The sequence below is a fragment of the Oncorhynchus clarkii genome, chromosome 16 (genome assembly GCF_045791955.1).
Source record: "Oncorhynchus clarkii lewisi isolate Uvic-CL-2024 chromosome 16, UVic_Ocla_1.0, whole genome shotgun sequence".
NCBI classification, from domain to species: Eukaryota; Metazoa; Chordata; class Actinopteri; order Salmoniformes; family Salmonidae; genus Oncorhynchus; species Oncorhynchus clarkii.
The window spans coordinates 44,773,296-44,797,320 of record NC_092162.1 but is presented as its reverse complement, the minus strand read 5'-3'; the positions used below and the strand labels follow the sequence as shown (position 1 = coordinate 44,797,320).

The window sequence follows — 24,025 nt, the reverse complement described above, 5'->3', positions numbered from 1 at the left end:
CGCTTTCAACCGTCCACGTGCAAGCTCCCGGGCACGCACCGCCACCGCCATCTTCTTGACACTAATTTCCATAATTTCTCTCCCACTGTGGCCGTGTAATTGAAATTAAAGTCTGCAAGAGTTTATTCGAACTTTGAAATAGTGTTGCCTCGTCGATTAACATTCACACTGTCATTTGATTGGAAATTAAAGGGTATAACTAGTCAATCGCGGTTGATAGGTTACATTGTAGACCTTGCTAATGATGATAGCCTACATACATTGTATCCATGTCACGATTTGTAACTTCAGCAGGTGTTACACTACAGACAGTAGCTATTTTGTGGATTTGTTTTGATGGCTGACTCATTACAGCATAAGTGATTAGGCCTACATTAAAACATAATTAGGCAACGTAGGCCTAATGCCATACGAGGAATGTCTAAGAATTTTGAAGACTCAAAACTATCAAATGACAACTTTGTTGCAACAAAAGTATCAGTTAACCGGCGATCATCACTAGTTAAAGTCATAATAATCTCATGACTAGTTCACCAAACATCTCCGTCCATGCGCAATAATAATTTAGCCTATGTGTTTTAAACTTAAAAAATGCGCAAACGGCTTCAATTCAGTTAGTCTGTTTAATTTCGTGGTTGTCTGGTCTAATGTTAGGCTGGCTATATGTTGGCCTTCGGTTTGGTGATATTCATATCTTCAGGAGGTTTTTCAGTCGAACTCAGTCGGCCAACTTGGTGAAGAACTCCTGGCCCAAATTCTGCCCATAAAGTTCGAGGCGATTGTGTGTTTCCATAAATCGTCGAGCTATCGCCATATTCTAAATGCGAATAAAATATAATTGTATAATCTTACACAATTTCAACATCTGGGCCGTGCTATTTTTCTTACTCTAGCGCTACCATTGTATGTATAGCAATGGGACGTCCCCTTTTCGTACAGTCGGCCAATCCCGAACAAGAATAGCCCGGTTGGAGAGACGTCATTGGAGAGTATTGAGAAAGAAGCCTGTGGTTCTCAAACCGGGTGGCAGAGTCTACCCGGAGGAAGGAACAACGAAGGTAGGTAACCCTTGATTCATATTTAAAGCCACTGGTTATCATTCTCCATCGTGCACCAGGAGAAGCATGGTGAAGCTATGATTATCCGTTTATTTTGCATAGCCTACATTATGTAGTGGTCAACAACTACATGGAGCCTAATGCACAAAAGCACAAAGACTGGTTGACACAAAAGACAAGGCTACAGTTTAGGAGCCGGAATGCTTATTCCTCTGTTACGGTACTGTATTTGATCAAACAATGTCAGTAGACATGAGGCTCCCTGTCTTTTATAATCAATCTACAGTATTTGTTTACGTGTCAGTTTGGGGACATTAGAGATGGCAATGCTGAATAACAAGATTAAATGAGCAATGTTGTTTGTTAACAACATCTACAGTAGCCTATAGTGTCGTGATATCTTGGATTACCCACCAGTACAAAGGCAACAGATTTATTGACAATAAAGGCTAGACAACAGAATAACCATATCTTGAACTCCGGTGTGCACGTCAAGCAATTTGTTAGAATGTAGAACACGGAACAGATGCCGGCTTCAAGTCAAGATACTTTTAGTTTACTTTGTGGTTGGCCTACTACAACTGTCACACTGCCAGAACATGCAACATTTGACCTAACCTGTATCGGAGAAAAGATAGAGGAAAGACTGACTGCTCTGCTGTTCTTTGTACGGAACATTCGCGGCAAAAATTACCCCGCGAGATTTCTTCATACACTTTGGAAAAGGGGAGGAGAAAACTAGGAGAAAATAAGACCAGGGTGTCGGAACTGACGGAGAAAGGGAAAGCAATGTGGTTTGCATATTTTGCAAACGCGCATGGCAGCAATATCCTCAGCCATGGATTCGATGATTTGACTTCGCCTATGTAACACCCATATACTTATACAACAATTAACCCTAATGAACGACCCGTTGCATTGTCACAGCAGTTTCCCTTTTCTGAGTCCTTCAGTCTTATGATGCTCCCGGTCTGTTGTATATTGTAGTACCAGTGTGCCTTTATGAAGGATAGCCTAATATTACTGAAATAAGTTGTGTAAAATAGTAGAATTGATTTGACGAAGAACTGTCCTTTGACTATTGCCACACAACAGCAAAAAGTAAATCAGTCCTTTCTCTGTAGAACAAAAGATTGAGCGACCTCATCCATTGGTCGGTTTTCTACCCCATACCCCATGCTGCCCCCCTGAAAGGGGACCAGGGTTGGTTTAATAATGGAACGGTAGGCTAATTCCTACACTCCGGTTCCTTTTCTGTCCCCAGAAATTATTATTTAGTGTAAAATGTACATTCCAAAGGGCTTTAAATAAAAAGTTAGGTGGCATTTATCATAAAAACACAAAGATATGGATTTGTTTTTAGTGGATGTAGTCGTTTTTTTCATATTCCGGGATGCTATTCATCAACTTCAATGAGACCTATAAGACATTAAATAATACAATATTTAAAATCTTTCTTGATTATTTTATAATCCAATTGACATTTCTCTTAAAAAAGTTTTTTCATGATTATTGTATTAAGATTTTCTGTGTTTCCCTGATTTCACTTTCCACCCTGATAGATTGTAGTAATAAATCAGCCCCTTCCTACAATGACATTACATTCAGGAAGTGTCATAATATTTGGGGTGGTAAAACAACGGAGCAAGGCTAAGGAAATGTATTCTTCTGAGACCCGAAAAGTTTGGGATTTTAATATTATATATATATAAGTGTTCAGGGTGAAAAAACACATTACCAAGATTATAATTTGTTTTAAATACTGTTATTTGTCTTTTATTGTATCTGCAAAATTGTCCTCTGTAGTGGTCATTAGGACGTAAATATGAAGAGAGAAAAAACATTACAGTCAATGTGTACAGTCTCTAAAAAACATAGTCACGGCATCCAAGTGTCCACTATAGAGGAATTTTCTTGATAAGCTCTTGAAAACTCACTTAACTATTCCTGAGATATCCACTTGCTATAAATAATTTGAATATCATACTCACAAAAATGATAATTAGTAATTACACCCTCCTTTAAATGTTCATAAAATGTGCAAATTGTAATGCCAGCCATTTTTTAAAGAACCAGGAAGATAAAGTTGTCAAAGTCACACCCCCAACATGTGATATCATTGAAATGCCCAGAATGTCCTCACAAAGGGACAACAGGACATAATACGCTTGAATGGCCTCAGAGATACGGACCAAGAACTGATGTCCAATAGAGAGGACAAAAATGAATTGCAGGGTCCCAGGAGGACAGACGTGTTTCATGATGTTAGTCTGTTTGTCTCACTCATACATTTCCACCCTGTTGGGCTAAATTATAGAGAAAGTTAATACAATTTCTAAATGTCTAAATAAGTTTGATATACAAGTTAAAATCCTCTTCAAGTGTTTACCATTATGTTAGCTCAATCGCACAGAGCAAAAGCTCATTTAGGCCCCACATTTCCAGCCTGTGAGGATTATGCACCTCACAGGGTGAACATTTTGTTAGAAAAGATAGTAAATAAATGACGAATGTCAATATTTATTTATGTCTGCATAATACATTTATATTTTATGATTCAACACGCTTTATTGTCTATTTACATGACAAGATAGCGCTGATAGACATGGTAGCTCTGTTTCTGGCTCCTAAGCAACTTTGCAGTATTTTGTATTTTATTTTTGTGTTATTTCTTACATTATTAGCCCAGAACGTTTGTGTTATTACAGCCAGAAATAACTTTTGGATATCAGAGCAGCATTAACTTACCAGCATTCAGACCAGAAATATGACTTTCCCGAATTGGATCCTTTGTTCGTACCCCACAAGGCAATTTAACTTATCCCAGAGGCTGCTCCAAGATGCCACCGGAGGAGGAGAGGTATTCGGAGTGGACTTCTTCTCCGACTCAGGAGGCGTGCACACTATCCACCACTTCCGAGTATATTAATCATTAATGTTCAGTCCCTGGACAAAAAGTAGACGAGCTCTGGGCAATGATCTTCTTCCAGAGAGACATCGGGGACTGTAACATACTCTGTTTCACGGAATCATGGCTCTCTCCAGATATACTGTCCCCGTCCATACAGCCAGCTGGGTTCTCAGTACACCGTGCAGATAGAAATAAAGAAGCATTTCGCTACACTCGCATTAACATCTGCTAACCATGTGTATGTGACAAATAAAATTTGATTTGATTTGATTTGGAACTCTGGGTAGAAAGGTGGAAGTGTACTGTCGGTCAAAAGTTTTAAAACACCTACTCATTCAAGGGTTTTTCTTTATTTTTGACTATTTTCTACATTGTTTAATAATAGTGAAGACATCACAACTCTGAAGTTAACACATATGGAATCATGTTATAACCAAAAGTATGTCAAACAAATCAAAATATATTTCATATTTGAGATTCTTCAAAAAGCCACCCTTTGCCTTGGCATTCTCTCAACCAGCTTCATGAGGTAGTCACCTGGAATACATTTCAATTAAGAGGTGTGCCTTCTTAAAAGTTCATTTGTGGAATTTCTTTCCTTCTTAATGCATTTGAGCCAATCAGTTGTGTTGTGACAAGGTAGGGGTTTTTTAAAGACCAAGTCCATATTATGGCAAGAACAGCTCAAATAAGCAAAGAGAAATTACTTTAAGACATGAAGGTCAGTCAATTCGGAACAATTCAAGAAGTTTCTTCAAGTGAATCGCAAAAACCATCAAAAGTTATGATGAAATTGGCTCTCATGAGGACCGCCACAGGAAAGGAAGACCCCGAGTTACCTCTGCTGCAGAGGATAAGTTCATTAGAGTTACCAACCTCAGAAATTGCAGCCCAAATAAATGCTTCACAGAGTACAAGTAACAGACACATTTTAAGGGCAATTTTACCAAGAAGGAGAGTGATGGAGTGCTGCATCAGATGACCTGGCCTCCACAATTCCCCGACCTCAACCAAATTGAGAAGGGTTGGGATGAGTCGGACCGCAGAGTGAAGGAAAAGCAGGCAACAAGTGCTCAGCATATGTGGGAACTCCTTCAAGACTGCTGGAAAAGCATTCCAGGTGAAGCTGGTTGAAAGAATGTCAAGAGTGTGCAAAGCTGTCATCAATGCAAAGGGTGGCTAATTGAAGAATCTCAAATATAAAATACATTTTGATATGTTTAACACTTTTTTGGTTATTACATGAGGAAATGTGTGTTATTTCATAGTTTTGATGAATTCACTATTATTCTAAAATGTAGAAAATATCAAGGACATCAACCACCCAAGCCCCGGCCTGTTTACCCCACTATCATCCAGAAGGCGAGGTCAGTACAAGCTGGGACCGAGAGTCTGAAAAACAGCTTCTATATCAAGGCCATCGGACTGTGAAATAGCCATCACTAGCCGGCCTCCACCCAGTACCCTGCGCTGAACTTAGTCACTGTCACTAGCCGACTAACAGCCATTTACTCTACCATTTTAAAAGGCTAATTGATCATTAGAAAACCCTTTTGCAATTATGTTAGCACAGCAGAAAACTGTTGTTCTGATTAAAGAAGCAATAAAACTGGCCTTCTTTAGACTAGCTGAGTATCTGGAGCATCAGCATTTGTGGGTTCGATTACAGGCTCAAAATGGCCAGAAACAAAGACCTTTCTTCTGAAACTCGTCAGTCTATTCTTGTTCTGAGAAATGAAGGCTATTCCAGTTTGAGATATGGCTTTTTCTTTGCAACTCTGCCTAGAAGGCCAGCATCCCAGGTGTCGCCTCTTCACTGTTAACGTTGAGACTGGTGTTTTGCGGGTACTATTTAATGAAGCTGCCAGTTGAGGACTTGTGAGGCGTCTGTTTCTCAAACTAGACAATCTAGTGTACTTGTGCAAATTGTTGTGCACCGGGGCATCCCACTCCTCTTTCTATTCTGGTTAGGGCCAGTTTGTGCTGTTCTGTGAAGGGAGTAGTACACAGCGTTGTACGAGTTCTTCAGTTTCTTGGCAATTCCTGCATGGAATAGCCTTAATTTCTCAGAACAAGAATAGACTGACGAGTTCCAGAAGAAAGTTATTTGTTTCTGGCCATTTTGAGCCTGTAATCGAACAAATGCTGATTCTCCAGAAACTCAACTAGTATAAAGAAGGCCAGTTTTTATTGCTTATTTAATTAGCACAACAGTTTTCAGCTGTGCTAACATAATTGACCTTTTGACCCGATTGAGGGCTGTTAAGGCTTCAGATTACAGATTTACTGTTGTCAATAAATAAAAACGTGACACTGGTTATTACAAATTTGACACAAGGAAATATAGGATTGTTATTTAGTTGTTGGTGTATAATATCTTTTACCAGCACTTATATTTAAATGATCACACACAGGTGCAAATGTTTGATTTAAAAGAAATGCTATAATGTCCATGTGAAACTTCTCTGTGTTGTGTCATTTTCTAGGTAACAAAAAAATGGCGACATATGTGGACCCGGACCAGACCCCAGATGCCACTGCAGAAAAATGCAGCCGTTTTGAGGTGCTGGACTGGCTCAATAAGATCCTGGACATCAAATTCACCAGGGTAGAGCAGATATGTTCAGGTACCGTCTTACTAGTACCGCTTTTCCAAACAAGACATTTTGCCGCCAACTTTTTGTCGACCTTTCCATTATATCTGAAAGGTTTTGCCAGCAACAAAACCTGTATGTTAATTTCCGCCAACCGGCCTAGTCATGATTGCGGTAATGTATTTAAAAGTCCTGCTAACTTCTCAGTATAAATGTCACTTTTCGTCGTTTTTGTCAGACATCAAACTTGTCCTTGTCAGTCACAAAGCTTCACAGATATGCTTTTAATGCATTTATTCTCTCCATTTAAATGTATCTAGTTATTTCCTTGAGATGTTCTTGTCTACTGTCACATAAATGCTTTGGCATTTAGCCTGGTGGAACGCATACTGTCATTTCACACATTTGTTCTTGACTTTGATAGGTAAATATTTAAAGGCCCTTATATGTAGCTAATAAATGATGGGTTAATATCCCTAGGCTCCTAGCGATTTGTAGTTTAAGTTAGAAACCGATCTGTCTTCAGACAGAATAACTGGTGGGGAGTTTGAATGGAGAGAAATTGCGCAATGGTGTGATCACATCCAACGTGGATCAAAAAAGCTACTTTCTGAAATTTCAGTTTCTTTACATGATCAGAAGAGAAGATTCTAATTGTTCTGCAGCAACAAAAAAAAATGTTTTGAAATACACATTTTTGTTATATGACAGCGGTTCCACACGTTCTGTAACAATTTGTGTGTGAAAGATATTATTGATATTTTATTCTGTTAAAATCTATTATATTAATTCTTACTATAACATATATGTGGGTTGACTGTGATCAGAACAGGGGAATGAATGTAAGTGTGTCTTGTCTGTTTAATGAACAAAATAAGAACATTTGATTTTATTTGCATGGCACGGCCATGTAGCCTATATGCTGCACAGACCAGTAAGATAATTAAACTCACAATATACTATTCTATTATTTTGAAAATAAATTGTATTTGTCTTTGTTTTTTGTGTATGCTTTGCCACACATTAAATCATGAACATTCTATTGTTGTTGTCCGACGTCAAACATGTCCTTGTCATTATGAAAAGGTATAAACACATAAATGGCACGTGACATCGCAGCAGCTGGGTCCAAATACCAACGTTACATGCCAAAAAAAACATTTGATTAAAAATGTGTTTAGGATATGTCACTAACAAGCCAGGCAGCTAAAAGCTACTTTCTAGAAAATATTTTGGTTAGTTTGCTAGCTTGTTAGCTAGTTAGCTATCTAGCTGGCTAGCCAGCTCAGATATTACCAGAACATACTGTATGTATCTGACAACATTTTGTATTGAACTGTAGCCAACTTTTTATTCACCATCACAGAAAACTTAACACATGTCACGTTGGTATGAATGATACGGGAGACAGATGCAGGAATGTGTAAGTCCATAAGAGATATAACATACCATCATTACTTTAATGCATGAATGTTAGTCAATCTGGAAATGGTCAAGAACTTGGAAAGTTTCTTCAAGTGCAGTCGCAAAAAACTTCAAGTGCTATGATGAAACTGGCTCTCATGAAGACTGCCACAGGATGACCCAGAGTTACCTCTGCTGCAGAGGATAAGTTCATTAGAGTTAACTACACCTCAGATTGCAGCCTAAATAAATTCTTCACAGAGTTCAAGTAACAGCCACATCTCAACATCAACTGTTCCGAGGAGACCGCATGAATCAGGCCTTCATGGTCAAATTGCTGCAAAGAAACCACTACTTAAGGACATCAATAAGAAGAAGAGACTTGCTTGGGCCAAGAAACACGAGCAATGGACATTAGACCGGTGAAAATCTGTACTTTGGTCTAATGAGTCCCAATGTGAGATTTTTGGTTCCAACCGCTGTGTCTTTGTGAGACGCAGAGTAGGTGAACAGATGATCTCCGCATGTGTGGTTCCCACCGTGAAGCATGGAGGAGGAGGTGTGATGGTGTGGGGGTGCTTTGCTGGTGACACGTCAGTGATTTATTTAGAATTCAAGGCACACTTAACCAGCATGTCTACCACAGTATTCTGCAGTGATACTCCATCCCATGACCAAAAACACACCTCCACGCTGTGCAAGGCTATTTTACCAAGAAGGAGAGTGATGGAGTGCTGCATCAGATGACCTGGCCTCCACAATCACCCGACCTTAAACCAATTGAAATGGTTTGGGATGAGTTGACCCGCAGAGTGAAGAAAAAACAGCCAACAAGCGCTCAGCATATATGGGAACTCCTTCAAAGCATTCCTCATGAAGCTGGTTGACAGAAAGCCAAGAGTATGCAAAGCTGTCATCAAGGCAAAGGGTGGCTACTTTGAAGAATCTGAAATATAAAATATGTTTTGATTTAATCAACACTTTTTTGGTTACTACATGATTCCATGTGTTAGTGCATGGTTTTGATGTCTTCACTATTATTCTACAATGTAGAAATTAGTAATGATAAAGAAAAACCCTTGAATGAGTAGTTGTGTCCAAACTTTTGACTGGTACTGTATAATTGTGAAATGTAGACTCCTGACACTTAGTGGGCAAGTATTTTTCTCTCTATTGACTGATGAAACGCAAGCGTTTCGTTACACCTGCAATAACATCTGCTAAACATGTGCATGTGACCAATAACATTTGAACGCATGTTTCACTATTGGCTATTCTGTCCTGCTCTCCCTTGTTACTAGATAGTCTTCAACTTATATTGTCTGTGTGGTGTGCAGGTTCCTGCTACTGCCAGCTGATGGACTGGCTCTTCCCTGGGTGCATTGACATGAGCACAGTGAAGTTCCAGGCCCAGGACACACCAGACTTCATCCACAACTACAGTCTGCTTCAAGCTGGCTTCCGAAAGACTGGTGTCACCAAGGTTAGACTACACCCATACTTTCTTATCCATCACATTAACTGTAAATCAAGGATATTATTTTGATTGTACGTTAATATTTTATCGCTGGGCAGAGGGTTGATAGGGATTTGCCCTTTGCTTCCATGTGGTATTTGCTTATTGTTCTAAATCCCTCCTCTTTAGTTTGTTCCAGTGGAGGAGCTGATGAATGGAAGGTTCCAGCCCAACTTCGTATTCCTGAAGTGGTTCAAGAGGTTTTTCCAGGCTAACCTGGTGGGGCAGGTGTATAACCCTGTGGAGGCTCGCCAGGGCCAGGAGATCCAGCCTGCCAGACCCCCCCTCCGCTCCCCCCAGGGACTAGGCCGCAAGTCTGCCAGCCGCAACCCCAGTCAATCAGGTATCCATTCTCTTACTTATCCTGAGTAGTGAGTAGAAATGTAGCTAGCTAATATCTAAAAGTCTTGTCATGGATACACACACACGCAGACTAGCAGCAGACCGCTTGCAGCTCAGGGAGGAAGTTATCTCTAATTTGAGGCAGGGACACATGCACCTTAAATTTGGCAGAAGCACTCAAGCCTGGGTAAGGCAAGGCCTGAAAGTCGCGGGTATGGCTCGGGCTTCAAATCCATGCCCGTGCAGGGCTCTAATCCTGAGTTGAAATGTTCTTTGTGCTGTTTGTGACCTTATATTCAGGATGGAATATTGTTGGTATTTTTCTGTTAATCAGTTTGTGTTTTCCTTTTTTCCGACAGGGGGGTTGGAAACCAACACGGATGAAGAAGCTTTAGGGAAGTATCAAAGGAAACGTATAGTTTATGAAGATATATGGAGGGAGACGTACTCCTGGGTAGGGCCCAGCACTCTGGGAGAGGTCCATGCCTACTGCAGTCTGTGTGACATGAATTTCAACATCTGTCACTCGGGCCTTGTTGACCTCAAGCGTCACTCACAGTGCAAGAGGCACCAGAAGCTTACCCTGGCTGCCAATGGATGCAATTTAAGAACCAAGGCGAGAAAGAGCAGGCAGGGCAGCATCAGCAGCTGTCCACCTTGTAGTGAGTTGGTCCTGTGCTTCATTAACTGCGTCTCTGGTCCGTCCGCGGCTGGGGACCAGGTGTCTAACAGATACGGTCAGTATGTCCTGGGACTACAGTACCCAGAAGACATAGTGTCCGCTTGCCAAAAGACTCCTTACTGCATATACTTGTACGGAGGAGTGGTGCTAGGGGAGGCTGGCATAGCTTCTGTAGTTCTAGTAGGCTATTTTGATGTGAAGGCAGCCAGACACTGCATCAGGCTGTTGGATGTCCTGCAGTCTCCAGCCGAAGACAATACTGGAGAGGAAACTGCTGCGGCTTTGGTGGAGACCTTGAAGAGGTTTGGGCTTCCTGCAGCTAACCTCGCGGCTCTCTACACAGATGGTAACGGTGCTGCCTCTGAGCAGATTTGCTCACAGCTTAGGGAGCTCAACCCCAACGTGGTGGTGCTAGGTAGGCTGTATGGAGTGGCTGATGCATCCTGCCATGCTGGGATGGTAGAGCTCTCCACTCAGGCCCAGGAGCTAATTGTAGATATCTACTCCCACTACTCCTTCTGCTCCACCAAGAATGACAACCTGAAGGAACTGTTTTCTAGCATAACCAGTATCAATGGCCTTACCCTTCCCCTCACCACCTGCTGCCTTAACTTCTGCATGTTAGCCAGGAAAGTGTTGGAAATGTGGACAGATCTAATCTCCTACTTCAGCTCCTGTAACAAAGAGGATGACGTAGATGAGAAGGCCAAACTGATCTGCACACAACTGCAGGATCCCCAAATCAAGGCTACCTTTATGTTCCTAAACCAGGCCCTGGAGCCTCTCCGTGCCTTTCAAGAGCGACTGCACCACCATGAGGGCTCGGCCCGGGCCGACCTGGTACAGATCCTACAGGAAGCCAGCAACCTCCTGCGCTCCTATGCCTCCAGTTTCCTCCGTCCTCAAGCCGTTGTGCGTTTCCTCAAGGAACGTGACGTTTCTCTCCTCAAAACCACAAAGTTCCACCTGCCAGGGCCTGAGCTGAACGTAGGTGGGGCTGCAGTGGAGGACTTCCTGTGTGAGTCATCAGAGTCAGGAGGTGAAGCACTGCAGTTTTTACAGAAGCAGGCTCTGGCTTTCTACACAGCACTTACAGCCAGCGTGGCGGAAGGGCTGCCTCTGAGTGACGGCGTGTTGAGGAGCATGGCCCAGTTACTGAGCCCCCAGGGTAGGTTGACGGTCACGGGGAAGGTGGTGGGAGAGCTGGGGGCTAAACTTGGGTTCTGCAGCTCACCTGAGGAGATCAGCCAGCTGAACAAGGAGTTCCTGGAGTACCAGCTGGCAGAGGAGGGAGAGTGGGAAGAGGGAGAAAATGGATCTGATGGGGGCATCCAAAATGGCTCTGCAGCCACCTCGCTGGAGCAACATTGGTGCACTGTGTTGAAGGCTTCTGGATCAACCAGCATCTTCAGGAAACTTGTTTTGACCCTCTTAGCCATGCCTTGCCCCCCACTTGAAGCTCAGAAGGTCTTCACACAGGTAGGGGAAAGACAAAAAGCATCACACAACTGTATGTCACTGCACTCCTGCATGGAAGTTATTGTGTTGGTATTGTCCCATTTATGTTCTTATCTGCGTGTGCTTGCGTCTGTATCTGCATCTATATTATTTGTGTCTGTCTGTGTTCTTAGATTGTGGAGAATGGGGACGCTGCCCAGTTCACTGACAGTGTGACAGAAAGTGAGCTGGACTCTGTTCGGGAAGTAGACCTGACAAATGACAGCGCTCTATCAGACAACAACAGTATCTACGAGTCTGGCATGAAGAAGAGAGGTCGTCCCAGAAAGATTCCATCAGGTACATTGTTTCATTAAGGGACTGGAATAGGACTAACATATTTTATTATCACTGTATGAAATGTACTGTAGTATAGTGTAGCACACACAAGAGCCCTCAAATGCTTTTTTTAGGGTACAGCTCCATTTTGAGTTAGCATTAGTTTGTGTGTGTACCGGTAAGCAGCTTATCAAGTGGATTAGCACATGAATGGGTTAGCTTAAATGGGTTGAGTTGCTCAAGATGGCGGCAGCTCTCTATTGTTGGGGTAGGTTAGTGTAGCATGAACATGCTTCAGGTTTGTATGTCTATGGGTAGTATTATATAAGGTTGGTTGTGTTAGTGTAATAGAGGTAATAGACAGATGTATATTTTAGAGTGGGCAAGAATTATTGTTATTTACATACAGTATGTTGTTATGTAAAAGAGATGGTATTCTTATATGGGGTAGCTATGATAACGTACCATACCATTGACTGGGAATGATTGGAAAAGGGGGTACGTAGTCAGTTTCAGAACTGAATGCATTCAACTGAAATGTGTCTTCTGCATTTAATCGACATGCCTTAATCGACATCCACGTCATCGCCTCCATTGGTTGACTTAGAAGAACAAATTTTGGGGCTACACTACAGACGGCTATATAGGTTGGCTAATACCTGACTAGTAAGTACCCAGTACACTACTTTAGTGAAGAAAAAAATCTTAAAATGATTATTATTTAACAATATAGAGATTTGATTTTATTACGATTTTTCAGAGGGTGCTGCAATGCCCTCAGTACCCCTATTTCCCGTAGCTCCGGGTACAGATTTCAAAAGCAGTCAATGATCTCGAAGTCTCGAAATTTGAACTGTGTTTATTGTGTTGTAGCGTGATATAAGCAGAATTCAATATAATTCCAATTAGAGGTCGACCGATTAATTAGGGCCGATTTCAAGTTTTCATAACAATCGGTAATCAGCCTTTTTGGACGCCGATTACATTGCCTGCGTGGCAGGCTGACCACCTGTTACACGAGTGCAGCATTAAAATGACCTTGTGGCTGCAAGGAGCCAAGGTAAGTTACTAGCTAGCATTAAACTTATCCTATAAAAAAACAATCAATCTAAACATAATCATTAGTTAACTTACACATGGTTGATGATATTACTAAGTTAACTAGCTTGTTCTGCGTTGCATATAGTCAATGCGGTGCCTGTTAATTTATCATCGAATCACAGCCTACTTCAACTTGATGATTTAACAAGTGCATTCGTGAAAAAAGCACAATCGTTGCAATAATGTACCATAAACATCAATGCCTTTCTTAGAATCAATACACAAGTATATTTTAAAAAATCTACATATGTAGTTAAAATAAATTAATGTTAGCAGGCAATATTAACTAGGGAAATTGTGTCACTTCTCTTGCGTTTAGTGCAAGCAGAGTCGGAGTATATGCAGCAGTTTGGGCCGCCTGACTCGTTGCGAAGGCCATTTATTCCTAACAAAGACCGTAATTAATTTGCCAGAATTTTACATAATTATGACATAACATTGAAGGTTGTGCAATGTAACAGCAATATTTAGACTTAGGGTTGCCACACATAAGATAAAATACGGAACGGTTCCGTATTTCACTGAAAGAATAAACGTTTTGTTTTCGAAATGATAGTTTCCGGATTTGACCATATTAATGACCATGTGTGTTTATTATATTATAATTAAGTCTATGATTTGATATTTGATAGAGCAGTCTGACTTAGCAGTGGTAGGCAGCAGCAGGCTCGTAAGCATTCATTCAAACAGCAGCTCTTAACAATGCTTGGATGCACAGCGCTGTTTATGACTTCAAGCCAATCAACTCCCAAGATTAAGCTGGCAATACTAAAGTGCCTATAAGAACATCCAATAGTTAAAGGTATATGAAATACAAATGGTATAGAGAGAAATGGTCCTATAATTCCTATAATAACTACAACCTAAAACTTCTTACCTGGGAATATTGAAGACTCATGTTAAAAGGAACCACCAGCTTTCATACTTTCATATTTTCTCAGGTTCTGAGCAAGGAACTTAAACGTTCGCTTTTTTACACGGCAGATATTGCACTTTTGCTTTCTTCTCCAACACTTTGTTTTTGCATTATATAAACCAAATTGAACATGTTTCATGATTTATTTGAGACTAAATAGATTTTTATTCATGTATTATATTAAGTTCAAATAAAAGTGTTCATTGTTCATTCAGTATTGTTGTAAATGTCATTTATTACAAATATATATATAAAAATCGTCTGATTAATCGGTATCGGCCTTTTTTGGTCCTCCAATCATCGGTATCGATATCGTCGTTGAAAATCATAATCGGTCGATCTCTAATTCCATTGCAAGAACCCCAACAAAATGTTGCTCCCTCGCCGATTTCAACTTCCCCGTTAGTCACTTTATCGTTGGCCGGGCCTGGTGTGTGGTGCCATTAGCATTGTCTAGCATTGTCTGGAATGCACAAGCCTTCAGAGCAAAAGTGCATTTTGGCATGACACCCTAATCAGCACTAAAAATCAAAAAATCTCATGGCTTCCAATTGCATCATATAATATGTTGTAGTTGTGGATGCACATTACAGTAGTAAATGGCAGCCATATTCAACCGGCGGCTAGTAGAATAACAGTAGAATTGGCAGTGTATGGGCAGTGCATGGGCAGTGCATGGGCAGTGCATAGGCACTTTTCCTTTGTTCCTGTATGTAATTCACTGACAGACCAGAGAGCTGTTTATAACCTGTCAGAAAATTCCAGTTGATCAACTAGCCCATGTTTGCTAGGTAGGTAAATTAGTTTAACCAGCTATCTAAATCTTGTAGTTACCATTGCCAGATTATGTGCCAATGGGAGCCTTAGGAATCATATGAACACACATAAGACATAGCAAAATTCCCCCCCATGGGAAAATGTATAGAATTGCAGAAAATGAGCTTATAAATGGCAAAATGTTGATTCCGCCAACAAAAGGGGTGTGAACAGTTTGGGGTTGCATGGGTCGTGAGGTGAGGGTTAATAACAACGTCGATAAGTGACATTATCCATACGGACCTTTGCCACCTAGGAAATGTCCCACTGGGCACATATGTCAATTCAACGTATTTTCCATGTTGGTTTAATGTCATTTCATTGAAATGACATAGAAACAACATTGATTCAACTGTGGGTTGTGTGACCGGACCTTCTTAAATAGTAGTTGAGTACCCCTGGTATATGGGTTGGAGTCTATCTATACCTACAGTATCCCTTATGATAACCTCCATCTAATTTTACACTGTCCATTGATTCTCTCAGTGTTTCACATACTTCTATCACAGGATCCCTGTTAATAATGGAAGCATCAATGTGTTGTTTTCCAGAGGTGAATTACCTTAATGGGACAGTGAAGCCATGCACAGTGCGGCTGCAGAAGATAATCAGTAAGAAAAGATATTGACAGTTAGTGAAGATGATCATTGGTATTCATCTATATCACTTAAGGCCAGTCACCACAGGCTAAAATTATATATATTTTTTTTGCATCTACTCGTCAATTTGAAGAGTTTTGGGTATGTTTGTCCATTTAATGTTAGTATTTTCAAAAAGTAAAAAATTCAAATGTCAAAATGTTGATGAAAATATTTCCGTATATATTTCCGTTAGTTTATCATACTACCGTCATCAACATTTCATGAATTGTAATTTTTTTTACATGGTCATACATCCTTAATTTGAAAGCTCACTACATTGAATCACACATAATTTAAAAGCCAATTTCATAGAGAATGTTACAAACGGGACCATATGTAGTAACTTATCTAAATGAGTGTTTGGCATTTGGTAGTTTAAATGAATTGTAAGTTTGTCTTTAACTGCCATTTCCCCAAAGTCAGACTCTTCCCACACGCCAACACATTTTTCTCTGCCTCAGAAGCATCTTCATTCATCAACTTTCTTGTGGTTATCCTTAGACGTGCTCTCCAGACTTATACATAGGGAATTGTTGATATGTTGTCATGTTTTAATTCTAGATTACATTTCCTTTAAAAACATTTGCCAAAAATGCATTTTTACGTATCTTTCTATAGTATTTTAGATAGAAAGATTAAAAAAATATTTATCCACAATCTGCTATATGTAAGTCATCTCCTGGGAGTGTAACAAAATGAAACCAAAATACTTGGTCTGACTTCATCCAGTGTCCAGAAAATTGGATTTGTGTGATATGCAAATATGCACATATTTAATGATATTACCTCATTTGCATATTTGTGTACAATATTTCAGAAACATTTTAATATATAAAAAGTAGCATATTTGTGTCCACATTCAACTGGTAAAAGTTGATTGTGATTAAGGGGAACAAAATACCCTATTAGGGTGTGGTGCCTGGCCTTAAACTCAATTGAATTGATGTACAGGTGACACATTACCAGAGAATGCTTAACAATCCACCTTCCATGGTTGGGGTCAAATCAATTCCATTTCAATTCAGTCAATGCAGGAAGTAAACTGAAATTGGAATTTCAGTTTACTTCGTGCATTGACTGAATTTAAATGAAATTGACCCCAACCTTGTTTTTTTAGTTATCTATCCTCTGGCTTTTCACCTTTTGACAATTTCAGGCAAAAGTCTTGTATTTTCTGCATCAAAACATTGATTTGGTTTCTATGAAACTTGTTTATGTAGATGGGCCAAAGAATGAGGACGATACTGTGTTCGTTGAGGACAACGTCATTTGGACAAATACTATGGAGGTAATGTTTTTGATTATTTTGTTGATGTTTTTTGTATCACATATCTCTAGTAGGATTGGGTGAATCAATTCAACAAATATGGTAACTTAAGATTTAACTAAGGGTGACGTTATTGTTTTCTTGTGACTCATAATCAACTATGCATAACAGAGCTTTAAAAGACAGACAAGGCCTCCTGAGTGGCGCAGAGGTCTAAGGCACTGCATCGCATTGTTGCGGTGTCACTATAACCTGGGGTTCGATCCCAGGCTGTGTCACAACCGACTGTGACCAGGAGACCCATAGGACGGCACACAATTGGCCCAGCGTTGTCCGGGTTAAGGGAGGGTTTGGCGGGGGGGATTACTTGGCTCATCGCGCTCTAGCGACTCCTTGTGGCGGGCCAGGCACCTGCAGGCTGAATTCGGTCATTAGTTGAACGGTGTTTCCTCTGACACATTGGTGTAGGTGGCTTCCATGGTAATTGGACGGGTGTTAAGAAGAGCGGTTTGGCGGGTCATGTTTCAGAGGACGCATGACTTGACCTTTGCCTCTCCCTAACCCGTTGCAGTGATGAGACAAGATCGTAATCACAAAATTTACTGAAAAAATATTAACAAAGACGGACATACTGTATATATTGTTTCCTATGTTTGTTTTTACCTGTTCTGCATTGACGTGTTCTTACCTTGCTATAGTGGGGGTGTGACAGATCAAAATAAACTGCGCGTGACAACACCTGACAATGGAAACTATCATTCTTTGGAATCAAACAAAGCAAAACGTGCATGGATCTTTTGCATGTCTCCAAAGCTTGACATTATGACAAACCTTTGCTTTGCTTTGCTGTTGTTTGTGCAATGAACAATTTTCTATGCTTTTAAATCATTTTTATTAAAACCTTAAATGCTTGGGACAAGTTCATACTGGTATCTCACCCGTGTCTAACAAACTAACCTTGTTAGTAACTTTTTTACCCTCTCCTTTATCTTTCTTCTTCTTCTTCTTTCATGTGGGTCTACTTTATGCTTGGTAGTCATAGCAATTCTTGGATGTGAGTGCATGACTGGGTGTGTGTGCGCTTGTGCCCACGTGTGTGTGCTTGTACAATGCCTGTGAGCGGTGTGCGTAATAGGTGCGTGCATGTGTGTTGTCCCTCAGGGCACCATTAGGGGCATTTATGGTTGGGAGAGCAGCTTACGCCAGAAGCCACAGGCGCGCACTGTGTTTCAGGCTGGTGCCGGCACCTGGGTCAAGCCACAGGCGCTTGACAACGACAGCAAAAAGGACCAGGAGTCCGAGGCTGCATCGGTAGGTACTCTCAAAACACCTACCAGTGATGGCTGGTGCGCTGAGATATCAGAGGACGGGCTCATTGTAATGACTAGAATTGAAACGATGTGTTTGATACTGTCCCATTCATTCCATTCCAGCCATTACAATGAGTCCATCCTCCTATATATCTGCCCACCAGCCTCCTGTGGCTCCTACGCTTGAGGGGAGCCCTTCTGACCTCTGGCGAATGGGGCAGTGAAAGGCGCAATGCAATCGAAACACACATTAAAACATATATTTAGCTCTAAAGGTGTGCGTGGCTGTCAACGACACGTCATTCTTTCTGTGCATGGCTCTTGTGATTTGCTTCTAACGTTCTAATTTCCTTTTTAACCCTTTATATGGACTTACGTGGTCTCCCATTCTCTTAACTCATTCTCACTGCTCTGAAATTGGGTCGCTTGAATTAAGGTTGACAAAACCTGACAAACCTTACAAACAAAGGGCCAATATTTGCTATTACATGTAAAGAAGGATATGTACAATTGTAGTCACCCATAGGAAAACCTTTATTTTTTCAAATTTTCAGGTTCATCAGATATCAGTGGATGTGTTCGTCACTGTCTTCAAGCATGCATTGTCAACTATTTTATCTGTGGATTCAAGCATAAATATTTTTGACTTTCAGCCCCCGAAGAAGGAGAATCATACATCCAACGTGTCTACAACGAGCCCCAGGGGAGCAAAGAAGGGCATTGATTACCAGGTTCCTACTTTCACAAATATTTGCTATGCATGCCAACATGCTTCCATATCATATAAACCCATGTGAATAACCCTCCATCTCCCGGGGTCTCACCCTGTAGGATGGGAAGGGTTTCCCCACTGGAGAGCTGGTGTGGGGAAAGGTGAAGGGCTTCTCCTGGTGGCCTGGACTGGTGGTGCTCTGGAAGTCCAACAAGGCACCGCCTGTATCCAAGCGCCGGGTAGAGTGGTTCGGTGACGGAATGTTTTCCGAGGTGAGGACTTGACTTGACTCATTGTAAATAGCAAGATTGACCTGCAGCACAGATTGGTGTTTGAACAAAATTGTTCCTTTGTTTTGTGTTGCAGATCTATACAGAGAGGCTTCTGCCTTTTGCAGCTTTTGCAAAGTGCTTCTGCAAGAATTCCTATGCCAGCTTGCCTACCTACAAAGATGCCATCTACCAGGTCCTTGAGGTGGGACATGAATGCTATTATCTATCACTATCTTAACATTGTAATGTATGACTCTGTAATATACTAGCCTGGTCCCAGATCTGTTTGTGCTGCCTTTCCAACTCAACTTGCATGGTCATTGCGTGACATTGGCAAGACAGCACACACAGATGTAGAACTATGCTAGTACTGTACTGTTACATCCCCATATATCACAATATTCCATACGGTATAATACCACAAAGCACCACATCACTCACTCATATTTCATGTCTATGCAGTTGGCTGGTGAGCGCTGTGAGAAGTCCTTTCTTACAGCGGGGAATAAGCAGGAGTTGCTTAAGTTGATGCTGGACTGGGCCCACAGTGGATTCCTGCCCACTGGACCAGATGGGTTCAACCCCCCACCACCTGCAAGTATGTGTGGTTTAGGGTGAAGTTTCCCCTAGATGCTGATCTTGGGTCAGTTTAGCATTTTCCTGATTAAGGTTAGGATTGGGGCCGGGGAAGCTGATCCTAGATCTGTACCTATGGGATATTTCACCCTGGTGCGTTTTGTGTTGCTTCCATTATATTTCCACAACAGGGTAACACTTATACCTGTGTAGTACACTAGTAACAACAGATGTTCTCATGTTCCTTTTATTTTGTTTTATTACCAAAGATGCCAAATACTCAAAGGCAGAATCTTCAGACTCGTCTCTGGCAGACTATCAGCCCCCAGCTAAGAGGAAGTATGTGAACAAGAACAGACCATCCTATGGGAATCAGAGCTACAGCAGAGGTAAGCCCTACACCCACAGCAATCCATATTCATTAATATGGGCCGTTTTTCTAGTTCCTCTGTCACTATAGAATAATATTTGCATCAATTAAATTCCTTTATTTCGTGGTTCACAGAGGCAATGGTACGAGAGGTTAGGAAAGGCAAACATGTTAAAGGTATTTAACATTCTTTGAGCTGTAATTGTACTTTTTTGCTATCTATTTGTCTGCACTTTAGAAAAATATTATATCATTGAATCAGTCATTTTACTAATGTATACAATTCATTATTCACCTCAGAATTCTGTTTATCATGTGGAACCCCCCACATCCACACCTTCCACCCACTGTTTGAGGGGAGTCTTTGTCTGAAGTGCAAGGTAAACTAACTACATCTTCTCATAAATTGAATGACTGTTCAGTTTATTTATGCAAGTGTATCCACGTAGACATGTTAGATCATGTCTGCTTATCATCTGAAAGATTGTTGACATGAATGACCTTCGTCCCCATGGTAAAGCTGTCCCTCCTAATTTTTGCAGGAGAACTTTATTGAGACTTTGTACAGATACGACGAAGATGGCTACCAATCCTACTGCACGGTTTGTTGCGCTGGCCAAGAGGTCATTCTGTGTGGCAATGCCAGCTGCTGCAGGTTAGCACTGCTCCTCTCTCTCTTCTTTCACTCCCATTTCCTCTTTCACTCGCTTATCCTCTTTGTCGTTCTCTCTCTCTCTCTCTCTCTCTCTCCCTCTCTCAGGTGTTTCTGTAAGGACTGCCTGAACATTTTGGTTGGCGATGGAACCTTTGACAAGCTGAAGGATGTTGACCCATGGAGCTGCTTCATGTGCTTACCATCCCAGTGCAACGGATCGCTCAAGCTGCGAACTGACTGGAGCGTGCGAGTCCAAGAGTTTTTTGTCAACAACAGTGCCCTAGAGTTTGAACCCCACAGGGTGTATCCCTCCATTCCTGCCCATCAACGCAGACCTATCAGGGTGTTGTCTCTCTTTGATGGGATTGCCACAGGTTTGTACATTCTCAATATGGGCTTTCATTTATCTTTGGGAGATGGTTGCAGATAAGTGATTGTGATGTGTTTTATGAGGATGCAATGGCTTGGGTTTCTTCTGTCTTCAGGATTCAGGCATTTTGGTTTGTGTGTCAGTGACTGATAATCTTCTATGCCCATTGTGCTCTTGCAGGGTACCTTGTGCTCAAAGACCTGGGCTTCATCGTAGAACGCTACATCGCCTCTGAGATCTGTGGGGACTCGATCACTGTGGGTATGATCAAACACGAGGGCAAGATAGAGCACATCAATGACGTACGCACCATCACCAGGAAACATGTGAGTTCAGCATACACACACACACACATTCAAACAAACAAATTACCACACAGACACACACACACACACACACACTCACACACTCACACTCTCACACACACACACACACACCTGTGATCATTCTCTAACCTGTGTGTGTCTGTGTTTGCTGTGTTTCAGTTGGCTGAATGGGGTCCCTTTGACCTCCTGATTGGAGGAAGCCCCTGCAATGACCTGGCCTGCGTCAACCCTGCTCGGAAGGGCTTATTTGGTAAGGAACCTCCTGACTTCAAAGTAAATGGAGTGTTTCCACTTGACCAGTGGTTCTCCGACCTCTCCTGGAGAACCCCCAGCCGTCCATGTATTTGATCAATTCCAGAGCCAGCACACCTAGTTCATTGTTAACTAATCATCAAGTCCTTGGATAGTTGAATCGGGAGAGCTAGTTCAGTGCTACAACAGAATTGTGAATTTTCTGAGGTAAGTAGGATAGGTTTTAAGAACCACTGTGCTAGACAATGTAGAGAGCTAATGTCTGGAGAACTTTATCAAGTATGTTATCACATCGTTTTATTAGCAGTTAACAGATGCACGTGTCACGCTAACCTATCCATTGGTGTAGTAAATGGGTTTTTAATGTTGTTTCATTGGTTTTCTCGGTCTGTTTCCAGAGGGCACAGGCAGGCTGTTCTTTGAATATTACAGGATGCTGACCATGATGAGGCCAAGGGATGATGACAACCGTCCGTTCTTCTGGCTCTTTGAAAATGTGGTGGCCATGCGCGGTCATGACCTGGCCGACATCTGTCGCTTTCTTGAGGTAAAGGCACGAGCAGCTATTTCTTCCTTTCTCTCTCTTTCTTTAACTCTCTTGCTCTTTCTCCCTCTCTCTCCATGTTCAATGGCATTTGGGTGGTGTGTTTGTGTCTTCATTTCATTATTATTAATACAGTTGAAGTCGGAAGTTTACATACACCTTATACCCTGACTACACCGCTCGCGTCGCGTGCCCAAGTGTTGCAAAAATAAATGTAGAAATCTATATTATTCAATTATTGCACCCACACTGCTCGCGCCCGTCAACGAGCGTCTACGTTGCCAAGGGCTAAAATAGAAGTCAGTTCTATTTGTGACGCAGATTGCGGTGCAAGTCTTGCCTCTCCCATCTCCTCATTGGTTTATAGTAGCAGATACCCACGTTCCATCTCCTCATTGGTTATACCCACGTGGGCGATTGAAAGACGAACTGTGTTGTCGGTCGTCGTGGTAATACTATGAAAGTTTAGATGCCAATCACCAAGTTCAAAGAAGAATAAGCCTGGAATGAGGAGAGATGACTAGAAACGATTCGGTTGACCGTTTTATGTGTGGATTAATTGTCAGAGTAGAGGACCTTGTGCATTTCAGGTAAAATAACATCTCGATGTTTATATCCCAGGACAAATTAGCTAGCAACAGCAAGCTAGCTAAATAGGACAAATTAGCTAGCAAGTGCAAGTTAGCTAGCTAAATTGCCATAAATGTTTAATGGTTTTTGTCCTTTCCCCAAATGAATGTAAATATTTTGATATTTTAACCTGCGTGTTGTGATCGCGTTTGGTGTGGGGGGACAAAATAAATGTATGCACGATGGCGCACGCGCGCAGCCGGTTTGGGTTCCGTATTAGCCAAATACAGTGGGGCAAAAAAGTATTTAGTCAGCCACCAATTGTGCAAGTTCTCCCACTTAAGAAGATGAGAGAGGCCTGTAGGTACACTTCAACTATGACAGACAAAATGAGAAAAAAAATCCAGAAAATCACATTGTAGGATTTTTAATTTATTTATTTGCAAATTATGGTGGAAAATAAGTATTTGGTCAATAACAAAAGTTTATCTCAATACTTTGTTATATACCCTTTGTTGGCAATGACAGAGGTCAAACGTTTTCTGTAAGTCTTCACAAGGTTTTCACACACTGTTGCTGGTATTTTGGCCCATTCCTCCATGCAGATCTCCTCTAGAGCAGTGATGTTTTGGGGCTGTTGCTGGGCAACACAGACTTTCAACTCCCTCCAACGATTTTCTATGGGGTTGAGATCTGGAGACTGGCTAGGCCATTCCAAGACCTTGAAATGCCGCTCCTTCGTTGCCCGGGCGGTGTGTTTGGGATCATTATCATGCTGAAAGACCCAGCCACATTTCATCTTCAATGCCCTTGCTGATGGAAGGAGGTTTTCAAAATCTCACGATACATGGCCCCATTCATTCTTTCCTTTACACGGATCAGTCGTCCTGGTCCCTTTGCAGAAAAACAGCCCCAAAGCATGATGTTTCCACCCCCATGCTTCACAGTAGGTATGGTGTTCTTTGGATGCAACTCAGCATTCTTTGTCCTCCAAACACAACGAGTTGAGTTTTTACCAAAAAGTTATATTTTGGTTTCATCTGA

General features: G+C 41.5%; 1 protein-coding gene across 2 annotated transcripts in view; it reads left to right on the top strand.

Moving 5' to 3' along the window:
• The first annotated feature begins 1,015 nt into the window (after positions 1-1,015).
• Positions 1,016-24,025, top strand: part of LOC139368559 (DNA (cytosine-5)-methyltransferase 3A-like) — a 29,940-nt gene continuing 6,930 nt past the window's right edge. Inside the window, exons 1-21 of one of the 2 annotated variants that reach the window (XM_071107578.1) lie at positions 1,016-1,058; positions 6,456-6,596; positions 9,305-9,450; positions 9,613-9,826; positions 10,185-11,986; positions 12,139-12,304; positions 15,668-15,727; positions 16,978-17,045; positions 18,186-18,335; positions 18,988-19,065; positions 19,166-19,318; positions 19,413-19,520; positions 19,781-19,916; positions 20,164-20,283; positions 20,400-20,441; positions 20,565-20,644; positions 20,807-20,919; positions 21,025-21,293; positions 21,470-21,615; positions 21,775-21,865; positions 22,266-22,414. In XM_071107578.1, the coding sequence (XP_070963679.1) occupies positions 6,467-6,596; positions 9,305-9,450; positions 9,613-9,826; positions 10,185-11,986; positions 12,139-12,304; positions 15,668-15,727; positions 16,978-17,045; positions 18,186-18,335; positions 18,988-19,065; positions 19,166-19,318; positions 19,413-19,520; positions 19,781-19,916; positions 20,164-20,283; positions 20,400-20,441; positions 20,565-20,644; positions 20,807-20,919; positions 21,025-21,293; positions 21,470-21,615; positions 21,775-21,865; positions 22,266-22,414 (4,221 nt within the window). In that variant the 5' untranslated portion in view covers positions 1,016-1,058; positions 6,456-6,466. The remainder of the gene's footprint in view (positions 1,059-6,455; positions 6,597-9,304; positions 9,451-9,612; positions 9,827-10,184; positions 11,987-12,138; positions 12,305-15,667; positions 15,728-16,977; positions 17,046-18,185; positions 18,336-18,987; positions 19,066-19,165; positions 19,319-19,412; positions 19,521-19,780; positions 19,917-20,163; positions 20,284-20,399; positions 20,442-20,564; positions 20,645-20,806; positions 20,920-21,024; positions 21,294-21,469; positions 21,616-21,774; positions 21,866-22,265; positions 22,415-24,025) is intronic. The other variant, XM_071107579.1, reaches the window with a different exon arrangement.